The following is a 27,537-nucleotide window of genomic DNA, read 5'->3' on the forward strand; positions in this document are numbered from 1 at the left end:
GTCAAGGAACGTTTCAATTTTGAAGACAATTTTATGGGGTAAACTGTATAATTTTTTTAAATATTGTTGGGGTTGTTCTTCGTGGTGTCGTAGACTTCATGAAGGCTTGCGAAACCTTTAAACTGCTTTTTTAGTCATATATGTCGTTTTCGTGGGATTTTAATGAACATTTACGTTGTAGAATGGGCACAAGACGTTCGGAATCGAAGTGTGTTTAGTCGAAACAGACCCCGTACCCCATGACCGACTACTACCACATGCTACGGCGGTAAATTCGAAAAACGGTTCGCATGCCTTTCGGCAAAAGTCTCGCACACAAAACTGGTTTATAGGACGTGACTTTCAGTGGAAACTCCCAGCAGTCGACGATAAATTAGCGCCGTGACAAGAAAAAATACACAAGAGACTTATCGGAACGTCATAAAATTGCCATATCTCCTTAGTACGACCCGAAAGAACGCAAAGAAAAAGTCGGTTGTGGTGATACCGGAGCGGCATCACCACAACCGACTTTTTCTTCAAGTGATCAAAATCGCAATCAAGTGATCCAAATAACAGTAACCACAGCAAACACTTCAAGAAACAGCTTCCAGGCAGGATAGCAGCAGCAGCCCAAAAGCAAGACACGTTCCCGGAACAGGCCTATCCCAGAATGCGCTCTTCCCACGGCCCGGACGGCAAAGTTCAAAAAAGGTTGTCTCCCCGCAGGAATGGCCGGGAGAGGGCACGACGAGATTGTTTGTCCAGTTTGGTTTTTGTCTTTGTTTTCTACCATCTCTATCGTTTGCGCGCAGCGCACTGCTGTGCCCTTCTTTCGTTGGCTCTTTTCCTTTTGTTTTTGTTTCTTTGTTGTTGTTTTTTGCCTCTTCTTCTTACGCAACGATCAAGGTCAGGAGCGCCGTCTCCCGCTTTCAGGCGTGACCGGCGATCGTGGGTCGTGAGACGACGCAGCCGTGACCCAGTTCCAGATTTCCGGCCACCAGTTATTTCCCCCCTCTCTCTCTCTCTGAGCCGCGCTTTTTCGTCCCGCCGGGAGACTTAATGGCGCCCGATCTTCGGTCCCCGTTTCCGAACGTTGTTTCGGCTGGGACCGGTCCGGCCATCTAATCGCGTTTCGGGTGAAACGAGCTTCTTCCCCGCGGAGCCGGTTACACATTTAGAGCAAGCTGGTCGGCTACGGGCACAATCGGCGACAATTTTTGTTAAAGACGATAGTCTTTCTTGCGCTACTTAAACGCAGAAACTTTGGTCTGCCTGTATGTCAGTCGGACTCTCAGTCTGTCACTCGATTCAGCCACCCGGCCAAATTGAAACGAAAGCTGCGCAATAGTTGTATACACTCACAGCCAAATCTAAACGCGTAAGTCCGGTATCACTGTTCATACTTGTCAACATTGTTGAACAAGAACAAGACATTACACAAATGTAAGGCAGCAAATCCATACATAAGTAATATTTGCAGTGTTCCTTAATTAAAAATTGATGGATGATTGGTTCTTGTGGTAGCAAATTAAATACTACACTAACTGCAGAAAACCGTCGCCTGCTGTTGCCGGCGCTACCTCCTGGCGGCATTTAAAAATCAAACGTCAGTAGTAACGAAACGTTCCACTAGATGGGATCCACGTTCCGCTTGGGACGCACGTGCAGTAGGGCAACTGGTTCTATAAATGTTGAGAGTAGGGCGCTTCAATGCACGCGCGTCTCCGCCGTACGGCAGCGCTGGCATCGAGACACCCGAGTTGGAGCAGTGGAACGCGGTAAATTCAAATTGACGCGAGCAAACCTTTAGCGTGCTACCTTGCAAGGGACGACATGGGAGAGGAACAGCATTAGAGTTGAGCGGGAAAGAGAAGGGAGGCCTTTGCTTGGCAGGGGCGCCAGTCGACTGTCGTCTTTCGGCGACATTTGCAACGAAAGGGGCAGATACGCGGTCATCTTTTTAGTTATTATCGTGTTCCTTCTTTAATGCGAAGGCATTAAACCGCCCATTGAGCTAGAAATCTGGCGTCTGTAGCTGAGAAGCGGATCCTAAACCTCCCATTCTACTGCGCGCTGTGTGCAAGCAGTACGCGGACGTACCACTACGAGGACTGAGGCATTTCGTTCGGCAGTAAGGATAGGTGGTTGTCAACGCCACCACACCGCAGATACCCCGCCACAAAAGTCAATAATATTGTTTTGTGGCGGTATAGCGGATGACACAAAGCACACTTGGTGCTGAAGCAGGAGGAGGAGTCTCTTATTGGAGAGATATATTTACTGAAAATCCAGCCACCTACATACTTGAGAGGCGAAGACATTGGCAACAGTGGAGCTGGTGGTCTTGACTCGCCTTAACCTGGCTTCTGTTGTGTCTGCCCCTTTCTTAAGGAAAAAATCGTTAAAAAGCTAAGCTTTCTTCATAAATAAAAGTCCACAATCCACCCTCTCTGAAAGTCCGAATTAGAAACTGCTAAAGTCCGAAGCCAAAGTCCACTTCAACTCAGCCAGTGTCCAAACTCACCCGCCGCGGTTCCTCAGTGGCTAAGGCATTGCGCTGATAAGCACGAGGACGCGAGTTTGATTCCCGGCCCCGACGGGAGCTTTTCTGGTGGATACGGAAAGCAAAAACGCCCGTGTGTACAAGATTTCGGTGCACGTTAATTTAATGGAGATCCCCAGGTGGTCAAAATTAATCCGGAGCCCTCCACTACGGCGCGCCTCATCGCCTGCGTTGCGTCGGCGCGTTAAACCTTACAGTTAATCAATAGATCAGTGTCCAAAGCCAACGCCCGCGCTACGAACCCATAGGAATGCTGTGCGCCCGGAATGCGATAATAGCGATGTCGCATAACGTGAGGGACGCGATCCGGGAAGCGTCTTGTCCTTGAGGCGCGCGGTCCCCACACCTGCTCGTCGGCTCCTTTCCTCCTCGCCACTTTCCCTGGCACTTCTTGGCCTAGCATTCTCCCTCTTCACTTTTCCGAGAGCAATTTTCCGTTAAAAATTCGCAAGGGCCGAAGAAAGCTTAAAAGGCTCCGGTGTTGAAAGAAGTACAGCCTATTTACAATTCGGCCATCGCAGCTCGCGCAATGCCCCCCGCGCCACTCGTCTTCCAAGCCCATGGCGCTGCGCCCCGGTGCCCGCTTTCCCCTCTTGTCGTTACAATATTACAGGTAAACCTCGTTATAACGAACACTGATATAACGAATTATCGGCCATAGCGAACTCAATACAAACTTTGGTTGGACACGCATTATTTCAATGACACTCATTCTTTCATAACGAAACTGAAACCGTGAGAGCCGCGCGTGATATCGGATATAACTAAGAAATATTTCACCAGGAGGCTAAGAAGCTAATTGAAGAAAAAAAAAACGTAGTCCGAAGGTGCAGAAGTGCACAGGCCCTTTTGTTCGTGAACACTGAGGAAAACTTCATCCTGCTTTGTGCTGTGAGTAGCCACCCAAACTAAGGCGTTGCGCTGATGAGCACGAGTTCGCGGGTTCGATTCCCGGCACCGGCGGGAGCTTTTCCGGTGGAGGCGAGAAGCGAAAACGCCCGTGTGTACGATATTTCGGCGCACATTAAAGATCCCCACGTAGTCAACATTAATCCGGAGCCCTCCACTACGGCACGCCCCATCGCCTGCGTTGCGTCGGCGCGTTAAATCCTACAATCAATCATCAATCAAATCGAGTATCCACGAGACGAAGATCACATTCCTCATCAAATAAATAAGGACGCAGTCCTGCTTTGTCAAGTGAACTCTGTTCCGTTGCAATTTCACGTACTCACGTTCCGGTTCATTGGGCTTGAAATGTAACGGGGAGAAAGGTAAGGGTTACCTTCTCAAAAAATGCATTTTTGTGGAATTATTTTTTCACGAGCCAGATTGTCGATTTGTTAGAGGCGATTTTTGCCTATACTGTTATAAAGACTATCGGTTATAACGAACTAACTTGCTGTCCCGATACTGCTTTGTTATAACGAGATTTATTTATTTTATTTATTTATTTGTTCATTTGTGTTACCCTCAGGGCCCTATGGCGTTACAGAGGGGAGTGGGAAATACACTGTATGCGACTGTACTCGTATCACGAAACTCGAAGGACCACATAGCGGCATTCAAGTAGGCGTTAATGGTTTTGTATTCACTCAAACCTCCCCCACACCAGTGCATGTGCCAGCAGCAGCTCTATATGCGACTTGAAAATCAACTCCTACAAGGGCCCGATAAATAGTACTTCATTCGTATACCTTTAGTTAGTCGGAGGTTCACCCGGTAAGGAGTCTAATTCCCGACTCCGAACTCACTAATCGCCGTTTCGTTAAAGCGGCAATGTCGTTTCGGAGCCCTTTATTTACGATATTTCTGTGTAACGGGTGCGCACGGCAAAATAGCAACATCTATTGATTTCCAACTTTCAAATGTGTTCACTCCGCCTATACGCGACGAGGGAGTAAGGGTTAACGGTCTCAGTCTATCTGCTATTTAATGGAGTTTCATAACCTGTAATTTCTCCATTCATAGTAAAAGAAAAACTTCAACGCAAAATAATGAAAAATCGAAAACCAAAAAAGAAGAAAAAGAAAAGAGGAAACAACAGCAAAGGCAAAAATAAAAAGAAAAAAAATCAGTTAGTTTCCAGGGGGTGTGTTTACAACAAGCAAGAGGCAATCACTAAGCTTGCTATTCTAACAAATTACATACTTTCAAGCCATTTTTAACGCCGCGTTTTGTCATTTGTTTCTACTCGGTCATAGACGCACCGTGTCTAGGTTGCTGAACCTGGCCCTACTGGGTTGACACGAACATAATTTTGCATAATTTTGCATAATTTGCAGCAAATAGTATTAACCCCAGCAAAAAATTAGTGAAAAGACGCCGAATTCTCTGCATCAACTTGTTGCATTTCCATGGCTCGGAAAAAGCGTTTTCTCAATTAGAAATACTGGTGGGCAGTCAGCTGACCAACAGGAACTTCTTTGTAAAGGCACCCTGCTACACTTTTTTTTCATATTTTTTTTTGAAATCGTAAATGCTCGCAGAACGTAGTCACCCAACACACCCAGTATTTAGATTAGGGGGTTGAAAAGTACCTCAGCCAAACATTACTTCTTACGCCCATCAGATAACTTGGAAACTCGCTCAAAAGATTTTTCTCTCTTTCCCAGTCTTTACGTTTTTCGACAGATCGAATTACGACACTAAGGCTATGTAGCGGCTGTTGGCTGGTTTTCCTTCAGTTGCAGCAATGAACGCTTTTGGATAGCAACTTTATAAAGAAGAGCAGAAATCGAAGGCGTATCTGGTGCGATGAGCAAATCACGCAGTGTCGCTCCGTGCTGGCGATAACTATAGCTTTCGCAATGGTTCCAGACGCGAAGGAAAGAGTGAAAGCGCTTATCGAAAATGTTGCAGGGTCCCTTTAAAGTGTGCGAGGAACGCAGCAGCTACCGGCACTTTATCGCAAGCTCAAAGACTTAAAAAGTAATTTTCCAGTCAATGCATTTAATTCTATCGTAGATCGTAGCATGTAAACATGTAAAAAGTATGAAGTACAGCGACCCAAGAACGGAACTGAGCTAGATGGCTAAGCATTTTGAAGTTTTACCCGGAGAAGTTAGTTCGACCGCCTTCTTTCGAAGGAAAGTTTGACATCCGCCGCTAAGCAGCCGTACGGGCACAAACTTTCCGTCGCAGAAACTAAATTCCCCTAAATGTGGTCCTCGGGAAACCATATCTTTCTGACAGAAGGGGAGTTGTGAATGCGCATATATATGAGCCATGTTTGCCGCCGAACGTTGTAACCCTCACCAAACAGCGAACTACTAAAATTTAACAAACAAGTACTGCACGACTAAGCATGGACAGAAGCGCTGTCGATCGTCTTGCAGGTGTTGGATTATCGCAACACTGAAGTTGGAAGTTGTGCGCTTGCCTTGTTACCCCTCTGTTTTTGTCCTCGTTCACTCGCGCAGTAATTGTATATTCAAAAATCACGAACCAACCAGCCAGCAACCGAGTCCTGTTACTGAAACTGCATTGTCCTGTATTCATCTGGAAGGACTGCTCGATGCCATTGCTAGTGATGTCGAATTCATCCAAGTTCTTCGCGCTGTCGCGCGTGACGTGCCCGGCCTCCCTTGAAGCACTACCGCGTTGCCTCCGTGACGTCGCTTCCGGGCGGTATTTCGAATTGCGCAATTCCGCAAGCAAAAAGAAAATTGCTCTTGGCCATCAAATCGTAGAAAATAATTGTGGGTTCACGTTAGCATGATCTTCTACAGGAAAAAAGCAAAGCCAAGGCCTAAAAGCGCACCAAAGTGTGTTGTGATCACCGCTCAGGCAGCTGACATACAGTCTTTGTCAAAATTTTCTAGGCCACGCCTTAAGTTTCCCGGTTAAAAAATGGCAAAGTAAAAACTGCACTTCAAGTGCGACCGAATTACTGTGTCACATCAAGAAACAAACGTGCCTTCGCGAGCTGTTTAGATTGAAACATTTCAATCCCGCTCAAGAAGCAAGCTTGCATTTGGAGTTCTTTGTGGCATGCTAACTTAAGCACGGCGGAGAAGCGTTTGACACGGACTGTACATTATTGACGTCATTAGTGCCGGAACCCCGTCAAGCCCGCTTCCCACGTGTTTGATTTCTGTGGCTATAGTGTACAGAGTTACTCAATATATACAGTTGCGAAACTCCGCTTCAGAATCCGAGCATAGCTAGTTCCCCCTGCTCCGTGGAAGCTAAGGGGCACGTCGACGCGCGCGGCACCTACGAGACAAAAACTGGACTTAGCTAAACTATTATTATTTAAAATTTCTGTAAAATAAAGATTGCTTTTTAAATCAGAATACATTAGGCGAAATTTACGTGTGTTTTTGCGGCGTTTCTTTTTATGACTTACGGCAGCAGCCGCAAGCACTTGAGTACTACTTTCATGTTCTGCAGACAGACGACAGGCTATTCAACTTTCCCCGTGGTTGGCCCGGCGCAGATGGGCAACCGGACAGGCTTTCGATACATGGGGCCTATGGGGAGTTTCGCAACTGGCACATATCCAGTAACCCTGATAGTGTGGAACCATTTTTCATGTACGGACGCAAAGCGCGCAAAGTGTTCTACAGCAAGTCGTCTGCTGTCGTCTGCCGCAGTAGCGCCGCCATGACGACAAGATCCGCGTTGCTGCTGCTGTGCCTGCTGGGCGGGTCGCTGGCGGCGTCGCCTTCTTCGTCCTCGTCGCAGTCGTCGTCGCAGTCGCAGCCGCCTTCCTCGTCGTCGCAGTCCACCTCGATCGTCTCGTCGTCCAGCTCGACGTCGACCAAGAGGGACGACTTCAACGCGGCCGCCTCCTCCAGCCATCCGGTGTACTCGCCCTCTGCCGGGGGCCCCTCTTCCTCCGCGTACGGCGCCTCGTCGCCCTACGGGGCCTCCGTTTCCGGATATTCCGGAGCGGGATCGGCCGGGTGAGTGTTCCCCTTATCTGTATCTCGCGATCACTATCTTCGCTTGTCTTTTTAAGGGGGCACCTGGGTCTTCGAGACGAAAAATTACCAAAAAAAAAGCATTTTTTTAAGTACCACTTCTCTCTTGATTTGCACAGTTTTTCCTCCGAACATTCTATACATGAAACAGTACCAGGTACTTATAAAAGCCATAGAGGCCCGATTTAAACAAAGAAATAGTTATTTTCCCATAATTCCCCACTTTATCGCCGTGAGTGGTATGGAAGTGATACAAAATTCTCTAGAAGTACTTCCCAGCATGTAGTGCAGCCAGGAAGATCATTTCTTTTGCACTGTGAAGCTGAATGTTTAAACGATAGGATATGGGAAGCAGATTTCGCATTTTGTGTTTCAGTAGTTGTTTACTTAGCATTATTTTTTAACTGGTTAGCAGGAGTAGTTCAAACTTAGAAGTTAGAATTGATGTAAATGTATATGTGATTGCAAAACAAAAAAAAACTGCTTCCCATATTTCCTTTTACACAACTTCTGGTATCTATTCATGTCTCGCTGGTAATTTTTTTCTTGAATAGTTCTTTCCCTATTGTTCTCAAGAACAATCAACAAAATGTTTTGATTGACTCGAAAACTAGTTATCTCACATCAAAACTAATTAGATATTTGAAATGTGCTAAAAAACCGGAACAAGCCCATGAAGTTTCGTCAAAATGGGTTGGAAAGCAAAAAAAAAAAAGTTTCTAAGACCAGTGTGCCCCCTCAACAGCGAAGCTGTTCAGCAATTCGTTGATTCCGGCGTTTAACGAAGCTAAGTGTAACAGATTAAAAAGAAACCACCGGCACCGCCAGGATTCGAACCTGTGCCTGGTAGATCAACGGAGTTAGAGGCAGTCGTCTCACCCACTCGGCCGTGACACTGGGGAGAGGAGGAAGCACGGCACCTGCTCGGCACAGAACACGTGAAGGGTGCACGTTGCGCCTACTGGCACCTAGTTTAAGTGTGCGCGTTCTGTTCGTTCCTTCTGCTTCTTCGATTTGCTTCTTCGTGGCCGTTATAGCAAAACAGATGGAGTAAAGGTCATTGCGGCAGCGACGAAGCAGCAAATCGGGTGCAATCGTGGACTTAAACCGTCGTGATTGTCGTGAAGGCTGCCTACAGCTTCACTACCTTCAATTCTTACGCCTTAGTGTGAGCTTCTTTGGTTTTTTTGTTGTTGCTGTTTTAGTGGCGCAACAAAGCCCCCAAGGCAATCCTGCGGTTCAGCTTCAGCCCGACAAACTGAGTTCACCCATTCATGCGGCCAACAATTGAAATTTTGCGAATGACAGTGTCAAGCGCGCAATTTGACTCAAACGTTCGGTCTACGCTCTACATTTCCCAGTGCTAAATTGCAGACCTTCTTTTGCCGTCAAATGGTATACGAATTGCTGTCATCCGCCGCATTTGCTCTCTTAACGGCTGGCTTTGTCACTCGAGCGCATCGCCCTGAAGCTGAATCGCAACACGGCCTCCGAGAGTAGAAACTAGGCGAAATAAATTTAACGTAGGCTAACTACTGCTTGCTCGACGAATGACGCCAGTACCGTGTGACACCGATACTACGACGAGCACGACTGCCGCCATTGAGCCAGTTGCCCAGAAGCAGGGTTGAGCGCAAGTTGAGTGTTTAACAGGGGTTTGACAAGCTAGAAGCTCCGTCTTGGTGACGTCACTCATGTTGAAATATGCCGAGCTGAGACAAGCAGGGACATCCAGACTCCGGCAAGTGAAGAAAGCAAGTTTGAAGAAAGCCTTACCTCCTTCGGGAAAAACTTCTGGCTCACGTGTGCTGCTTTTTGCATGTGCATTGTATGGAAATCGCCAAAACCTTCGCTACAAGTACATCCACCTTTCCCTGAAAGTGCGTCTAATTGATCGTAAATGACCCAAGTTCCAAATGAAAAACGAACCCACGCGAAGATTTTTTGTGCAGTAAGCAAATGCATTTACGAACGATATAAGTGTATACTGATGCGTGGTTTATGAGATGGAGATACATTCTACCCCTCCTTCATGATCGATGTGTGGGTTGTCTTACCTTGAACAATTCCTTTTTCGAGGTTTTCGAGTAACCATTTTGACACAATGCAGGCCCAGTTTCAAGGACGCGCACTGTGTCCAGAGACCTTATCAGAGTTTTTTGGTCGACCAACCGGTCTATGGGGAAATTCATTAGTTTTCTGACAGGACGCAATTGGCCCCATTGGAAAAGCTTTCGCCATAACACTGCAACAAACCTCACAAAGTTAGTTTTGATTTCGTCACGTAGTTCTGAACCGTGCCTAAAAAATGGCGAACTCACGCTTGCGTGCAGCGCAAAGAGAAATCACGTACTAACAGCGATAAAAAAATAGCGCAAGGTTAATTATAATAATAATACCGCGTATCTTAAGTTTTGTGAAGTACCATACGTGCGCAGGCAAGAGTTAAAGCAGCAAACGTAAGGAATGAATTACCATACGTAAACAACGGCAAGAGTACTTCCCCGCACATAAACTCATTTAGAGGCGAAGGCATCCTTTGAAACAGGTTCTGCAAGCACACTTTGCTGCGTGTCTCACGCGTACGGGGCAAAAGCCTACCCACCCTTAGTTTCCAGCACATAATCCGATTTCACTCATTATGGAGTTCGGAATTACTTCTGCCGATTCAAACTGCATGCTTATCGATAGATGAACGTTGCAGAACATTACGGAAGCCGTTAACTTAAACGATTCCTGAAGAGAAAATACAATTTTGGTTCATTCGAAAGACTGCTTTGTCCTGATAGCAATCTTAACGCCAGCCTCCAACAAAGCTAACGGTAAACGCACGAGGCACTGGCGACTGATCGGCCACTTTCTAGCTGCACCTTTATGACGTCACATTGACGTCACTTATGACTCATAAAGGTCACTTTATGATGTCGCTTTGGTAACTGCCTACCAAAGCCACCGGCAAGAAACGTGAGTGCAATTGTAAAAGGTTTGAAAGTTGGGCGAGTTGGTAATGATGCATCTCAAAAAACAAACTGCGCGCAAATTAACGGAGACAGGAACACATAAAGACAGCACAAGCATAGTGCTGTCTTCATGCGTTCCTGTCTCCGTTAATTTGCACGCAGTTCGTTTTTTTTTTTTCTTGAGATACAGTTTGGTTGTGTCCCTCGAACGCTAACACGCAGCAAAAACACCGATAACTCCGCCTTTGGTATTCCCCTGTTACGTCTCTCCTCACGTCCGAAAGCGCGAAATTTTAAATTTTTTCAAGAATTCTTATCTGTTTTCAGTTATCAAAACGTCTTCTGCGGCTGTAGCAAGATTGGGCGTGTTAACAAAGGTTGTTTCAAGTTACATGAGCTTGTATGTTGTCTTCACGGCCCATTTATACAGACAGTCCTTGTTATGCATCCAAAATAGAGCGCTGCAAAGTTTCAACAAGACAGAACACACGCAGCGAGACCGACGAATTTTAACGCGTTGCAAAGACCGGGGATAATCATTTCGGGACCAGATTGGAGCCCCTAGTTTAGGCAGTCCTGTGCCTTCAGCGAGTGCTTCCCATGCTCACTCACCGCTGTCGTGTGGTCGCAGCTACGGGGGCGGTGCCGGCTCGTCGGCAGCGTACGAGGCGGCCGCGTCGAGCAACACGTACCACACCCAGGCGAGCCCCAACAGCAACCTCTACTACTACTACTACCCCGTCTCCAAGAACAGCGGACAGCAGACGTCCAGCGCGTCGGACGCCGAGTATCAGGTAATTCCCTCGCGCGCACACGGCCGCTACTACACCGTGGGCATGGTCCCAGGACGTAAGAATGGAGTGCTGTATGGCTGAGAGTGCAAAAGTGTTACGCTGTTTCGCGAAGTTTTTTTACACCAAAGTGTTTTATTCCGGGATTCACGAACATTTCACTCACGTAATATCCGTCACGAAAATGACGCCAGTACAACGAAACATGATGATGATGATGATTGCTATTGTTTTCCCCTTTGTAGCTGGGTGATGACATGTCATCGTACCAAAAAAGGACTAATATACCTATGTTTTATACTCTTGGTTTCATACTAGGGCTGCTTAGCGCCGGCACAAAAAGCTTATTAGGCACAAAATACTTTTTTTCCTGTTACAGGTGGTAACTGTCCTAGGCGATATTCCCCTCTCTGCTTTTCGTCCACCAGCATTCTAATCTCCTTTCGTCCCCTCGACAGCCTTGAAGTTAACTTCTCCTGTGAAGTCCTAGGGCTTCTGGAAGCCGAATATTTCCCTCATGTAGATTTGGATGGATACCCTCACATTCTAACACATTGTGCCGCATAGTTTCTGTTTCTTTTCCGCAGACGACGCATAACCCATCATTTTGTGAATACTTCCCCACAAAGCTCTTAGTTCGCAAGCAACCTGCTCTAGCCTCAAAAAGCAAAGCACTGCCCTTAGAATTATCATAGAAATTTTCCTATCTGATGCTCAATTTCTCAGCCCTGTACATCTCTAACGATGTTTTAGCTTCCATTTTTCCCTCCATTTATACGTTTCAATCTGCCTTGCCTCTTTTTTTGGTTACCTTGGCTGTTTTGGATTCTCCACTGTTCTTTCCGTATTTCATCGTTAGCCTTGTAGCTTAACCCATGCGTGTCCGCGCTTTTCAAGTATAGGTACCTAAAAACCTTACCTGCCCACCTTCGTTGATCCATAGCTCTCAACCTCATGTCAAAACATATTTTACTCTGTGCTTCTGTAACTTCAAACGACGCCCAGCCCAAATCTGCCTGTACTGCTTTGTTAGTTGTTTTTCCATGCGCGCCTAACAGCAACCTGTAAGCGGCAAGCGGCCTGTAACAGCAAGCGGCCTGTAAAGGGTGCACCCCTGCACACAGGGTCTTCTTGCGAGGAAGCATGCTTTAGTACTAAAGAGTACGTTAAATTTAGGGTTGTTCATTTTCAGCTTTAAATTTTAATACGAAAATGTTTTATTCCGGGATACACCAAGATTTCACTGACGTCATATCCGTCATGGAAATGACACTAGTACAGCTTTGCCGAAGCGACCCGCCAGCAGGACGTCGCTCGCCAAGTACACACACAAGACAGCAACCGACCCACAAATCATGCTCAGCTGCACATTTCGGTGCACATTTCACTGCCGTGTTTTACCGATTCCTATGACCGAGGAATCAACAAGTTTTTTTTTTTACTGCCACGGTGGCGTGCGTCAAATAAAATGTCTTCTGCCAGGTACGTGGTGTCATGTCTTTGATATCTGCACGGTGGAATCGGCGTCACATTAACGTTTCGAATTTGCATGAGTAAACTTACCTGTGCGTTATAATCGGCTTCGCGTTCAAATTGTGCGAATACACCATGGGCATAATCCCAGGACGTCAAAATGGAATCCCGCATGAGCGCATGTAGTAAAAGCTTGCGGGTGTCATTTGCGAAAAAGTGTGCACGTCGTCATGACGAAACTGTCAAGAAGGCGTCCAGTGTAAAAAGGACGTCAAAAACCCGGAATTCGGCGCGAAATGCGGTTACGTTCTGACGCCGCCTTGTTAGGGTTAGGTTACGTTAGGTTGGTTGAGTGGCGGCGTGCGGGTATTTTTGAATGCCGCTACTCAATCCATTGAGGGCGAAAAAGGTGCGGAAGGCGGAGAATACACAGGCAACTTACCTGCCGGTTAGACCTCGTTTGCAACTTCCGCTGCGCAGAAAATATCCCCGCCTTCGACCGTCATAGATATATGTTGAAACGTACGTGTATGAACATCATGGACGATTGATAGACGGTTTCAATATCGGCAACAAAGATCCTAACGAGTTACGGATCCCATGCGGAGCAGCAATTTCGCTGTTTGAAAGATGGAGGCTTTTATTTTTATTGTTTCTTGTTTCTCTGTCTCTTCCAAGCTACAGCATCGGTCGCTGTTTCCTTTCTATCGGAACAAGCATGAACGGAATTACGTGCAACGAAAACCTGACAACCACAGAGCCACACAACCTGGGAAGTCCTGTATAAACAATAAAATTCTGACAAAAGGAGAACACGTGTTCCGTATAATAGTATGCAACACACTTAAAGTAATCTTCGGTGGAGATTAACGAAACAGCATTTTCACAGGTAATGTAAATGAAACCTAAATGGAGCTTTATTAGGGGCGTGCTTGTCGAAATTGGCGCAGGCCGGACCAGCGTAGAAGGACATAGAAATGAAGCTGAGTGGATCCTGTCGTACGTCGGTGTAGCGGGAAACGAACATGCTGACAGCTTATCCAAGGACGCCTTATCTTCTAAAAGGACGGTGCAAACGCGGTGCGTTTTCCAAAGCATACAGAAACAGACCGTTCGCGAGCACTTTAGGCAGCTGTGGCGACCAGTACATCAACCAGTCGTGACGAAAGGCCTGAAAAGAGCCGAAGTCTGTCTGCTCCACCGAGTAAGAACAGACTCAGCCCGTACACCAGCTTGGCTACATAAAAGTAACATTGTTTCATCCCCTTTGTGCCCCTCGTGCAGTGTGACTGGTGACATTGATCACTTCATTTTGAACTGCTCCAAAACCAACCCTGAGCGGACGAACTTTTTTCGTGATCTCCAGAAGTTAGGAGTGCCCCATGCTACATCGGAGGACATTTTTTTTCCTAGGGACCACTGGATTGTGCGAAGAGAGGTGTCTCATCTCCTACTCGGATTCTTGCAGTCCACAGGACTAAGTGAGGTGTTGTGACATTGTGTGTCGGTTATTTTAGGACTAAGTGAGGTGTGATGACTTTGCGAGTTTTGATCTGGTTTTGGGGACGATTAGGCAGAGCAATTGCCGGCAGCTATGCAAGGCTAAGTCCGCCTTATTCAACAATACTTACTTACTTACTACCGCTGTTCCCGTAGGTCTGGATGTTTCGTATGACAAGCAGTTCTAACGTAAAGAGAACATATGTTTACACTATTTCACTTAGTAAAAATTTGCCTGTCAACTTTTTAAATTTCTTCCGAACTTGCAGCATCGAACCCTCACTCATTGGCACAGAAATGGAACTGAGTGAAACTATGTGGAACAAAAGGCTGACAACCGCTGTTCCACATAAACTGGAAAGTTCCCTTAAAACAAACCAATTATACAGAAAACAAAATACACGTTCCACATAATGGCGTAAGGATCTACTTGACATATTCATCTGAGTATTCGAAATAAACGAAACAGCCGCACAATTATATCGCAAATAAAATACGCGTTCCACATAATAGCATGAGGATCTACTCGAAATATTCATTTTAGGGTTGGAAGTAAACGAAACAGCAGCTCCGTGTGGCACTTAGGTGGAACGTAAACGGAGCCTGACTGTACTCGTGGGAATGGGCGCAGGCGAGCGCGGCGCAGAACTACGCGGGCGTGTCGGCGCCGGGCAGCGGCTCATCGGGCTCGCCCTCTTCTTCGGGCGGCTACGGGGACCAGGCGGCGAGCGCGTCCTCGGCCTCGGGCTACGGCGCCTCGGCCAGCGGCGATGGGGGGCCCTCGTCGGGCTACGACCACGAGTCGAGCGCGGCCGCGGCCTACAACGCGGCCGCCGCGGCCTCGTACCAGCAGCAGCTCCAGGCCTACGCCGCCCAGGGAGGCGGCGGAGGAGGCGGTTACGGACCGAGTGAGTATACGGCCAGGAAATGGCGTATTCCTTCCGCTCGATTGACAACTGCGGAGTTTTCTGCCAGTCCTCCCCAATGTCACTGTAGTTCGCGCTGTATCATCTAGCAGTTAAACAACGTAGTGAAACATCGTCTCCTTCCCGTTGCAAGGTTTAGGCAACAGAATATGTAAGTGTAAGTGAGTGTAAGCGATTAAGTGTGAGTATAAAAGAGTGAGTTGAAATAAGTCCGTGAGTGTTAATGTGAATACGTGTAGGTGAGTGTAAGTGAGTGAGTGGAAATAGGTCCCTGAGTGTGAGTGTGTATAAGTGTAGGTGAGTGTAAGTGAGTGAGTTTAAATGAGTGTTAATAAGTAGGTGCGAGTAATAGCTTGGTGAGTGAGTGTGAGTCAGTGTAAGTGTAACTGAGTGGGTGGGAGTGTAAGCCAGGGCAAATGAGGAAGTGTGAATGAGTGAGAGTAAGTGAGTGAGTAAGTGTGAGTGAGTGTAACAAGTAGATGTAAGTGGGTGAGGGAGCCAGTGAGTGTGAGTGAACCAGTGTGAGCGACTGAGTGCAGCGAGGGTGAATCAGGGAGTCTCGGAGACGGCGGGTGTAGGTCAGGAGTAACACGGAGCTGCCCAATCGAGACATTCTTTTTCCCCCCTTTTTGTTACTGCGCAGGCGCGGCCCAGTACGCGCAGCTGAGTCACCTGGCGCAACAGTACGGCCCGCAGCTGGCGGCCGCGCACCAGTACGCGCAGTACGCGCAGCCCGGAGCCTACGGCAGCGGCGGAGGCGGCGGTGGCTCCTACCCATCCCCATCCTTCCAGGGCAACTACGACACGACCAAGAGGTATACCAACGCGCCCGACACCACAACCCAACCCGCTATACTCGGTTACATCTCAAGAACGGCACCACCTCATGTAGTGCATCACTCCGCCAAAGCGCCGGACCCGTGACGTCAGTGCGCGCGCGCGTTTTGAAAGGGGTTTGCTATGAATGCCGTGATATCGTCGGCCTTGTCTCACGCAGTTTTTTTGTCGTCACTGGAGTCGTTTATAAGCATATTCGGTCCAAAAAATCACGGGAACGGCTCACGCCATGTGGAAAATATTCCCAGTAACGCCCTACTTGCGCCGCGAGGACAAACATCCGGCTACGGTGATAAGGCACAGGGGTAATTTCCGGTGCCGTTCTTGAGTTGTCACCGAGTATAGAAGCTGAACAAGGAATGGGGCGTTTTTTCCTCGCCATTAAAAAGGCAAATAACTGGAGAATTTTGATTCATTTGTTGTTTGATTTATTTATTTATTTATTTATTTATTTATTTATTTATTTATTTATTTATTTATTGGTTGATTTATTTATTTATTTATTTATTTATTTATTTATTTATTGATTTATTGATTTATTGATTTATTGATTGATTTATTGATTGATTGATTGATTGATTGTAGGGTTTAATGCGCGACGCAACGCAGGCGACGAGGCGTGCCGTAGTGAAGGGCTGCGGATTAACTGTGACCACCTGGGGATCTTTAACGTGCTCCGAAATCTCGTACACACGGGCGTTTTTGCTTTTCGCCTCCATCAGAAAAGCAGCCGCCGCGGCCGGGAATCGAACCCGCGTTCTCGTGCTCAGCAGCACAGCGCCTTAGCCACTGAGCCACCGCGGCGGGTGAATAACTAGAGAATGGTTTCATAAAGAACACGGAACGCACGAGTTGCACGTGGACGTAGTATAGCACTACGTTTTCACAGGGCTGGCATGTCGCTAGCGAGTGACGCAAAAACCGGTTTCAGTTGGAATTACCAACCGAAAGTTTTCTGTAAAAGTGTAGCTTGCCGAGCAACTTTGTTCAAGATGATTCTTGGGGATTCCAGCGAAAAATTAAACGTAGACACGAAGCAAAGAAAAGTGTGCGTCCAATTTTTTGGCTAGTTTTTCCAAGATTCGAAAGTATTCCGCTTACCAGATTTTTGGGATGTCGACCACAACTCCTTCCATCTTTCCTGAAATTGCGGTCAGTGACCAAGTCGCGCACAGAATTTTTTGACATTTCGGATCCCATGCCGGATTCTTGGGTTTTACTGTTAAAAAGGATACCGTGTGGGATCCTAAACGTCCAACATTGTGAACTCCACTCAATCAGCGACCGCCATATTTATATGCACTTACAACGTGACCAGACGAAATTCCGGCGAACCATGGACTCCCGCCAGCTTCTGTTCGCGCCGTCGCGAGGATAGCGTGAATCAACCAGTGATGACTATCGACGTGTCATTATTCTAAAAAAGGAAATAGGATTCTATGCCGTTCGGTGAACTCTATTCCTATGCAATGTCTCAATATCTGAGGCTCGTTCACACATGTTCACAATATACAAAAAGTGGCTTCGTGGCTAAAAGTGCCGGTGATTTGCTCTTTACGCGCTGCATTGGGGACCCCCAGAAGCTTGGAGCGAACCGCGAATTTGGTCATAGCTAATTCGTTACAGGGAGGCTTTAGTGCACATGCGAACTTCCCGCCATCCATCCCAGCCTGATTCCATTTTTGAAGTTAAGCGGCATACACATTTACGTGCGAGCAGTCCGGTTTTCTAGGCGGCACGGTACACTATCTTGTACTTTGGGTGCGCGCGGGAGCGACCGATTCGGGCGTCTTCCGGCAGCCAAACCTGTTTTAGGAGCGCGAAACGCGTGCGCGGGCGCGTCCTTCCCCGCTCGTGTGTTTCGCCCCGTCGTGCATTGACGCGCTGTTCTTGCGAGCGACTGTACGCCCTCCCTCTCCCGCGTGGCGCAGGTACTACGGCCTGGGCTCGGTGATCATGCCGCTGCTGGCGCTCGCCGGCCTGGGCCTGCTCATCCCGACGGTGACGAGCCTCAGCGGGAAGAAGAAGCGCTCCGTGGACGAGGCCAGCCGCGCCCACCTGGGCGACTACGCCGAGAGGCTCGAGCGCTACTTCAAGATCTACCGGGCGGCCGTCGAGAGCGAGGAGTGCATGAACCGCATCGTCTGCGAACTCGGAGACGCCGTCAGCAACGTCCGCGGCAAATCAGCCGTGCTCACGTGAGTGTCTCCCTCTCCCTCTCTTCTCCTCTCCTCGCCTCTCTCCCTCTATTTCCTCTCTCTGTAGGTCTGTGTGTTGGCCTGTATGTTGGCCTGTCTGCCTCTCTGTCTGTCTGTCTGTCCCCCTGTCTGTCGGTCTGTCTATCTGTCTGTCTGGCTGTCTGTCTCTCTGTCTGTCTGCTGGCCTGTCTGCCGCCGTCTGTCTGTCTGTCTGTCTGTCTGTTTGTCTGTCTGTCTGCCTGCCGGCCTGTCTGTCACCGTCTATCTGTCTGTCTGTCTGTCTGTCTGTATGTCTGTCTGTCTGTCTGTCTGTCTGTCTGTCTGTCTGTCTGTCTGTCTGTCTGTCTGTCTGTCTGTCTGTCTGTCTGTCTGCCATTATATTAAACTGACTGAACAAGGCACGGGTGAAATGGTGCTTGAACGCAAAGTATGTATAGGCAAGACCGTTCGAAACGGCTGACAGCTGGCATGGATCATGCACGAACACATTACTCAGGGCAGAGAAATCCTGGACGCATATGAGGTGGGTTGTAAGCATATAACAGGAAGTACCATCGTTCTGATAATTAAGAATAAACGTAGGATTGCTTCTTTACGGCGGCAAATAGAAAACTCGGCAAAGCCTGCACTAAGTCACGCAAGGCTGAACCATAGCGAATCTGGAGGATTCCTTGCTATGTAAGCACTGCCGGACACACCACTACACAATACATTAGCTTTGAAATTATCATAGCCGAGCTAAGCCATTCCTAATTTTTTTCTCGATCGCCAGCGCAATCTTCCACGACGCCGGGCGCTCCTCGTAAGGCGCATGCTCAAGCGCGAAGTAAACGGTGGGAGTAACTATTACCCCGGATTTTTTTTTTAATGACGCCGCACACATTACAGCCAGCAACAGCAGTCCCGCCGTTAAAAATTGTAGCCCGTTAGAAATGACGTCGAACAGAGGCGCGATAAAAGCGAACACAAAAAGAAAACACTTCTGCTGGAGGTGCTCCAAGAACAAAAGGATGAAAACGCGGGCTGTCCCAGCAGGTGGCGAGCGAGCAGGGCAAACTTGGCGAAGTGGAGCGGCATTGAATACACGTTGTTACAAAAAGGGTATCAGTAAAAGCTCGTTAATTGGAGCTCGGAGGAAACCACAAAAGTGTTCGAATTAAACGGAGTTCGAATTAGCGGGTTGCGGCTAGAATGAATGGGCACCACGCCACCTTGCATGTTCAGAACACAAAGAAACCACCCTTAGACTCGTAATCGCGATTTGGGCACTACTACACGTTTGCGGAACGTGATTTTGTAAAATGTTCACGGAGCTCGAACAGCGAAGGAAATTAATTGGTCAGTCAGTTGTACGCCATAAACAGGCACCGCTATGCATTCATGTGAGCAGCGAGCCGTAATGTCGAAATCATGACGCTGTTTATGATCAAAAAGACGTTTATTTACATGGCATGGTCCATTTGCAACACATTGTAGCAACTCTGCGCCGACATATTCTGGGAGGAGCGATGGAAACCAGGGGATCCCAGTTCTAATTAACCGTTCTGGATACCGAAGCGTTCGAAGTTTGAATTAACTGTAATTTCGAATTAACCGAGTTCGAATTAACGAGCTTTTATTGCACTATGGCCCAAGTCGAGAAAATGCAGAGTGAAATGCGAGAGTGTCTACATGTTGCGGAAGGCAAAGTATGTTGATGGGAATGAGGGGAGGCGTTCAGAAATTGGCCGCTTCGGCTTTCGCATTCCCTGCACTATAAGTAGTGCTTAGGCGACTCCGTGATTTTTCGAAACTGAAGTTTGCGTCCAACTAAAAGCTCGATAATTGAAGCAGAAAACTGCTCAAGTTCGTTGCTTACAAAGTAGTTCGTGGTGCTGGTGAACATCACTCAGGGCGAAACTAAAGAAAGGACAAAACGCAAAGTTTGGTTTGAACTTTATATTTGGTTTGAACTCTTTGGTTTGAACAAAGTTTGGTTTGATTAGAGCGGGACTTTCGAAGGAAGGAAGGCAAGGTAGACAAAAGCTTCCATATTGTGGTTTGGATAGGAATAATCAAACCGGGCTTGTTTTTGAGGGAAGTATTTGTATGTGAAGATTGAGTTAGGCGTGGAACTGTCTGTTATCAGGGAATCTGTTGCTGAAATGTAAACAAGCCTGAAATAACACGAAGTCATCGTAAGAGGTGCGGGGGGGGGGGGGGGGGGTTGTATTTAGCGCCGATCAAGAAAGAGAGGTGTGTTTACGTAAAGTTCCTCTTTGCATCACAGCTTCTAGAATAGGTCCAATTACACTGTCTCATTCAGTGCTTTTTCGTATACAGTAGTCGTACATGACGCTTACGGTCGTAATGTGGTTACAAATAGGTTCCGGATAAAACGCGTTCTTCATTCTATCTCAGACGGAACGCAACTTTTGCAGACCGGGAATTTCCTAGAAGGACATGGTAATTCAATTTGTTTGCGAAACTCTGCTTAATACGAGATGGTTAAGCGGATCATCTCACTCGTTCCACTTAAGAGTTGACTTCACTTTCATGTAGTTAGATAATACTACATATGTATGTAGTTTATGTAGTTACATAATCCTAGCAAATGGCGTCCTTTCCCGCTTGAAAAATTTTTTTGCTCTATTTATTATAGCTTTTATTTGTTCAATCGTAGCTTCCTTCATTTAGACGGAACATCGTGTTCCACATATGGAGTTTTCGCAGTCCACTCGTTTCACTTAAAGAAGACAGTTTATTTTTAAGAAAAAGTTTATTTTTAAGAAAAAGTTATCCTTACTAACGGGAACCTACGTGTAACCACATTATGAGCGTACCTGATGCGCCTACCCTCCACTGACGCGCGCTGCCTCACCCTTCACTCGCAGGGTGATGGAGAAGTTCGCCCCTGGCTGGATGAACAACAAGATGGGCGTGTTCAAGTCGGCCGCGCTCACAAGCGACACGTCCAAGTGCGCGCGCTACAAGTGCTGAGGAGCCCCTCTGCGCAAGCCGCCCAGCGCGAGCCCAACGACCACTGACTACGAAGCCCACCCACCCCAAGATGATGACCCTCGCGATGAGAAGAACGAGAGACAAAAAAAAAAACGACCGTTGTTTAGGCTACACCGCACCGAGGGAGTCTAGAGACGACGACCCACCTGCCCTCTCCTTTCCCCCTTTCTTCAACTCTTACTCTGCCTTCACTGTCGTTCTTTGATGTCGTACGCCGCGTACTGAGTACGATCGTCAGGTGTAGTCTGCGAGCAGACGATAATCAAAGCAAATCTTCGTTGAGGGTAGTTTGGGTACTCGCTTCCACTGCGATACGCGTATCATTTACTTGCAAATGTCGACGAGCCGGGTAGAGAGCGTTTTCCAAGTTCGTTTTCCTCCGCTTCGAAACAGCGTAGCATTGGTGGAACACTGGTCCCTAAAGTGTACCGGAAAAACATTTTTAGGGAGCAAAAGTGCGTTTCCCGGCCGATTCACCATGAGTGACTGTGGATGACGCATGCTGCAGTGCGGACGAACAAAGACGATGGCGAAGCAAGAAGGAATTAAGTGAAGCAAATGCGGGGGATATGATGGTGCCCCACTCCGTCCTAGCTGTTCCAAGTGCCGTGCATCCGCCGCGTAAATGCACCGTGGAAAAAGGAACGGTTATTAACGGCTTTCACGGAGCACCAGGTCGCCGACGTTGTCGTTGCTGGCCCTTGAAGGGGTCTGTAGGAAAGTTGCGTTAGCCAACGCTGACTTGGTAACAATTGAAGTGAAATTGTTCGCATAGTCCCTTCAATTAGTGGCCACACACGTTTCTCGTCAAGCAAAAACCTGGCTGCGACGTTGGCTTCAACGGCACAGTTTATCAATAAGATTGAGTAACGACGCAAAAAGTACGATGCTGTGAAGTTTCTTATCAGTATTCGAAGGCTTCGGCCAGGCGACGTGTGTGCGAAGATGCAGTCGCTGTCTCTCTGCGCTAGCCTGGTTGCTCCAGACATAGGCAGGCGACCGACACTGCTTACGTATGGACGATTTTGCCGAGCTAGGAGTTCTCCTGTGTGCCGGTCCACTGCTCTTCTAAGTTCCCACTAGTTCTTTCCCGCTCAGCATCAGTACCGTTTGCAACATAAACGCAACGCATTTACGCTTCCTTTACATTCATTTTGATATCGCCTATTTATGTGCTCAGAATCGTGCAGAGGCTCACGCGCAATACGTCACAAAAGTCGTCTGCAGCCTCTGTAAGCCGCCAATGTCGTCTGCTGTGACCAGACTTGATTTCTGACTTTACGATGTTCTCACTGACCTCCACGGACACTTTAAAGACACGGTGCAAGAGCCCATCCGGTTTTGCAGTTGGAACAACGCTGATGTTTTTTTTTGTTTGTTTTTTTTTTGTTTTTTTCCCGGAACGGGAATATGTCCCCATCACGGAGACGACCCGTACTCTCGATCGTCTGCTACGGCCTCACAGCGTCGTCTGCTTGATTGAGCAGAAAATGTACGGCTGCACAGAGTTTCAAGCACCGTTTTTGTGTGTGTTTCCGTGGACACGTAGCGCTGTCTGTGGCACAAGCTGTAGGCTAGTTGACTGAAATTCAGATGCAGGCGCACATGTTCAAGCGTCTTCAACACTGTAGCGCCGTGACGGCTCTAAAATGCAAACATACGACGGCCATCACCACTCATCCTCGGGAAAAAAAAAATGAATCCACCGTTCTTTTTCACCATCATCAGCTCTTAGCGTTTTATAAGTCGTATCTCCTTCTTGCGGCTATTATTATAACTATCACTATCCAGTAATTTTGTGGCATTCACTACACATCTCCATTAACTCCTGTAGTGTGTCGCGTGGTTTTTGTGAGAGGATTATTGCGTGTGAAGTTGAGATTTCTTGAGAAATGTTTGCACCTTTCAGTTGTGTTTCGTCTTTTTTCCCCGTTCTTTTGTTGGGGGGTAACTGCGAGTGTGCCCGATTGTGCCCTGAGGAAATTCTTGAGGGATTTTTGGCAACTCCGTTTTTGAATTCCACCCGGTGATAAAGCTGCCTAAGGGCTAGAGATCCCTGGAGCGTTCCGTGATCTGGTTTACTTCTTCAGATAAACGCCTTTAACAATTGCACACTCTAGAGAATTGGCAGTGTATATGTTAGGCACGAAGAGACGGCTCTGGTTTCCAAGTTTTCTGCAGAAAACTTCCATGCACAAGATTTTCGTTTGCACGCCACGTTCTGTTTACACCGCCAATAACTCAGGGAATAAATAATGTAGAGAAACATAACCACTACTCTTAAAAGTTATATTGATAGACTTTCGCTTGAATAAACCGTCATAATCTAATCCCGCAAAATAATACAAAAGGCGGTCGCCTTTACATGAAGCCTACAGTTTCACAGAAACAAGTGCTACCGGAGTTAATGGGATTTGGTTGCTTGCTAGTTGGTTCATGACAGATGAAGGAAGCCCTTCAGAGTAGTATTATGTTAAGCTCTAATTGCTTTCGCCAGCAAGCCGAACTCGCTTTTAAATAAGTTATGCGACGTTGATAATTTTCAAACTCAGTGTGTTCGTGAACAAAAGAGTTAGCCTGATTTCGTCAAACTCCGCACAACCCTTACTCAAATTTACAAAAGGCGCCTTCAGCAATGTTCGGATGAACATTAGACACGTAGTTTAATTTGAAGTGTTTTTGTGAACGCTGAAGTGATCTCGGACGGGCAACTTCTTCAGCAGGAAATCGCCAATTGTCCAGCGTCCCTTCGTGCCTACACTAATAAACCCTAATCGCCTCCAAATTTCACTTCGCACACGTTAAAAAAAAACCATTACCTTTGTTCACTTACAAAGACGCACTGGCAATCTTTGGTTTAGGTTAAGTACCTGTTATCCCCAGTTAACATAACAAAACGAGCAAAAAAAATGTGACTGCGACCACAGTGCCAAGTTCGTACTCCCCACAGACAGGCCGAGGTTGCACGTAACACACGCAAAAAAAAATCTGTTCCTCACGGGCATTTCGCAAAAGGTTGTAGCTCCATTATTAGTGTAGGGTGTGTATTATTTATTTCTTCACGCAGCGCCGTACTTCCGTCTGCATCTGTGACGTGGGCCGAAAGGAGCCGCCTGTCTTATCTTGTACTCCCTGTACACACTGATAAAAATGTTTGAATGCCAGTACTCTGAGTCGACTCTTCTCTTCCGTGACCCCTGCCTATGGTGTGAAACGCAATGTGTAGTGTCTTAAGTGTTGCGTAGACGCTCCTTCTTTGAATGGGTTTTTACACAACAGTGATATGCGCAAAGGGCGGGTGCAGTAAGTGTGATGGGGAAATCAGGGGAAGCTGATAAAGAATCCGACCCAAACGCCAGGGCTGCGTGAAGCTTAAAGGGACCCTGCAACACTTTCGATAAGCGCTTTCACTCTTTCCTTCACGTCTGGAACCACTGCGAAAGCTATTGTTATCGCCAGCACGGAGCGGTACTGCGTGATTTGCTCGTCGCATCAAACACGCCTTCTATTTCTGCTTTGTTTTTGTGTCTTTTTTTTTAAGTTGCTCTCGAACCGCGTTCATTGCTGCAACTGAAGGAAAACCGGCCAACGGCCGCTAAACGGCCTTAGTGACATAATTGGAGCCGTCGATGAACGTCAAGACCGGGAAAGAGAGAAAAATCTTTTGAGAGAGTTTACAGGTTATCTGATGGGTATAGAACAGTAATTTTTGGCTGAGGCACTTTGCGACCCCCTATTGTAAGTACTGGATGTGTTGGGTGGCTACGTTTTGTAAGTATTCAAGATTTCAAGAGAAGTTGAAAAAAGGGGTGAAGGTTCCCTTTAAGCATAAAGGATAGCTCCCCCGAGCTCCAGAAATTATCAGAATGTTTACACAGACAATCAGAGATAAAACAGTTGTCTCCTGAGGACACAACTGCACGGCCAGGCTAATGTTAACTTCAAACGAGCGGACCGTAGATGGTCCCAAGAAAACGAACAAAGCTTGACTTCTCGGCTAAGGGCGCCATGCGGACTGAGTGCAGATATGTCTGCACGGTGTGAACCGTATACGCTGAGCGATAACTGCCGGCCGCTTGAGTTGGTGCCTAGGAAGTTAAAGGCATACATCGTCAACGTACAAAGATATGTGTGCTGCTCGTTGGTCTTTTATAGTCCAACCATGTAACCCAACGATGTTTCATGTAGTCCGACCATGGCAAAGGTGAATAGTGTAAGAAACAGCCCGCTACCCTGAGGTACACCCCGTAAGAGAGAAATCATTTTTAACAGCGAAGCGTTTTAGCAAATCATAATTTTTTGTGTCCGCAATTAAAAATACAATGAAATTTCCGAGCGCGTGCACGTGAGCACGGGCTTCACGGCGACCGACCGGCCGTAAAACAAGAGCAAGAAAATCCCGAGCGCTCGTGTGTGCCTGCCTTGCGACAACCGCCCAGCATCCCCGGCGCATGTTTGCCAAACCAAGCATACCCACTGAGAAAGATTGCTCAAGATTGGCAAAAAAAAAGAACTCCAACGTTCGTCGTAATCATGGCAACACTTGCTCGGAACGAGAAAGACAACAGCGTTCGCCGTAATCGTGGCAACGCTTGGTCGGAAGGAGAAAGCCACGTCGTAACGTACGCCCCTCCAAGGCCATGTCCAATGATTATCACTTCCAGAAAATGAGACAAGCTCACACTTATAGCAACAAAGATGAAGTAAAGGTCGTTGCGGCCGCGAAGAATGAGCAAATCGGCTGCAATCGTCGTGATGGTCGTGAAGGTTGCGAACAGCTTTGCTTTTTCAAGTCTTCCATGTTAGTGTGAGCTTCACTTTTTATTGAGCATTAGAAGCACTACCTTATTCCTTCAGCACACTCCTTAATCCTACTTGCATGTACTGCTCTGTGAGGAAGCCTAGCACGAAGCGGGGTAGGGTTTCTGACACCACAGTTAAATGTAGTCTCTCCACTATCGCTCTTCACAGGACGCAATTGTAAGCCCTAGAAAGCTAGAAAAACAGCGTCAGTAAACAGTCCATGTGCATGGTAATGTTCGACGTTGTTTCGTTGTGGGTTCGTGCATTGAACCCTCGACTTTGGTTATAATGGGTGGTGAACTCAGTTAATTAAATTTTAGAGAGGGGCAGTGAGTTCAAGCGACTACATGGCTGCAGGACAGAAAAGAACCGTGGGTGATTCCTCTGTGATAGGAATCAGTAAAACACGAAAGTGAAATGTGCAGCGAAATCTGCAGCTGAGCATGGTTTGAGGGTCGGCGGCTGTGTTGTGGGTGTGCTTGGCGAGCGACGTCCTGCCGGCTGGTTGCGTCGGCAAAGGTGTACTGGCATCATTTCCGAGACGGATATGACGTCAGTGAAATCTTTGAGTATCGCGGCATAAAACACTTTCGTGTTAAAATATAAAACCCGACGAAAACGAACAACCCTAAATATAACGCACTCTTTAGTTCTAAAGGTTGCTTCCCCGCAAGAACACCCGGTGTGCAGGAGTGCACCCTTAACAGGCCGCTTGCTTCGTTGTACTGGCGTCACTTCCGTGACGAATATGACGCCAGCAAAATCTTCGTGTATCCGGGAATAAAACACTTTCGCGTTAAGAAAGTAAAGGGGTTGCCAGGGCGCGGACGAAACTCGATGTTCGAAGTCTGTCCAAAGTTCCCCTCGCGACGTCGAAGGGAGGTGAAGAGGAAAATCGTGCGGCCATGTGTTGGGGTCTGTTGGCGCCGGTGACTTGTTTGGGGTTCACGCACCACGCCATTGGTGTATGAGCCCCAACCAGCCGTCTACGGACTCGGATTGGCTACATGGCGCCATCTGTTAGTTCCTCATGTAACAGACGTGGATGATAAGGTCCGGAGGATAAGATCCTTGCCGGAAGCCAGTCATGCCTTAGTTGACTGAAATTCTCGAGCCATTTAGTTAGCATGGCAAGGACTAGCTTCTCCATCCGCTTCACTGTACACTACATAAGAGAAACAGGCAGGTGTGAAGACACTGCCGTCTGGTCTGCCACCACCCAGGCGAGTTTCGGCGAGGAGGGTGTGGCCTAACAGAGATTAGTCGTTTATGTAATGCGTCTCTAAGTTACCGCTGCTGGAAGAGTCATAATAAGAAGGCTTCCCACAAAGACAGCTCCTCCCGCGCACACTGCAGTCAGCACCCGGAGAATTTTGTGCCCCCGTGGCCATGTTAATTCGGCAGGCTTCGAAGGAGCGAAGACCAAATACGAGTTTATTTTATTCGAAAGATTTCGTGTTCTATAGTGCCCCCAGCGCTTGTCCGGAAGCAAACGGTGCTTTATTCGCTGTAAAATTAGTCAATTTAAGCTAACATTTTGATTCTCTCGCGCCAAAACGCCAAAACGTCATAGGCA

General features: G+C 47.4%; 1 protein-coding gene across 2 annotated transcripts in view; it reads left to right on the forward strand.

Annotated features, from left to right (window-relative positions):
• Positions 1–24,340, forward strand: part of LOC144162508 (uncharacterized) — a 45,499-nt gene extending 21,159 nt beyond the window's left edge. Inside the window, exons 2-7 of one of the 2 annotated variants that reach the window (XM_077693072.1) lie at positions 7,144–7,455; positions 11,065–11,227; positions 14,829–15,105; positions 15,767–15,938; positions 17,892–18,158; positions 21,032–24,340. In XM_077693072.1, the coding sequence (XP_077549198.1) occupies positions 7,144–7,455; positions 11,065–11,227; positions 14,829–15,105; positions 15,767–15,938; positions 17,892–18,158; positions 21,032–21,137 (1,297 nt within the window). In that variant the 3' untranslated portion in view covers positions 21,138–24,340. The remainder of the gene's footprint in view (positions 1–7,143; positions 7,456–11,064; positions 11,228–14,828; positions 15,106–15,766; positions 15,939–17,891; positions 18,159–21,031) is intronic. The other variant, XM_077693073.1, reaches the window with a different exon arrangement.
• Positions 24,341–27,537: the final 3,197 nt, after the last annotated feature.

This window comes from Haemaphysalis longicornis, unplaced genomic scaffold, assembly GCF_048455015.1.
Source record: "Haemaphysalis longicornis isolate Haplotype H1 unplaced genomic scaffold, Haemaphysalis longicornis Haplotype H1 scaffold_12, whole genome shotgun sequence".
Lineage (NCBI taxonomy): Eukaryota > Metazoa > Arthropoda > Arachnida > Ixodida > Ixodidae > Haemaphysalis > Haemaphysalis longicornis.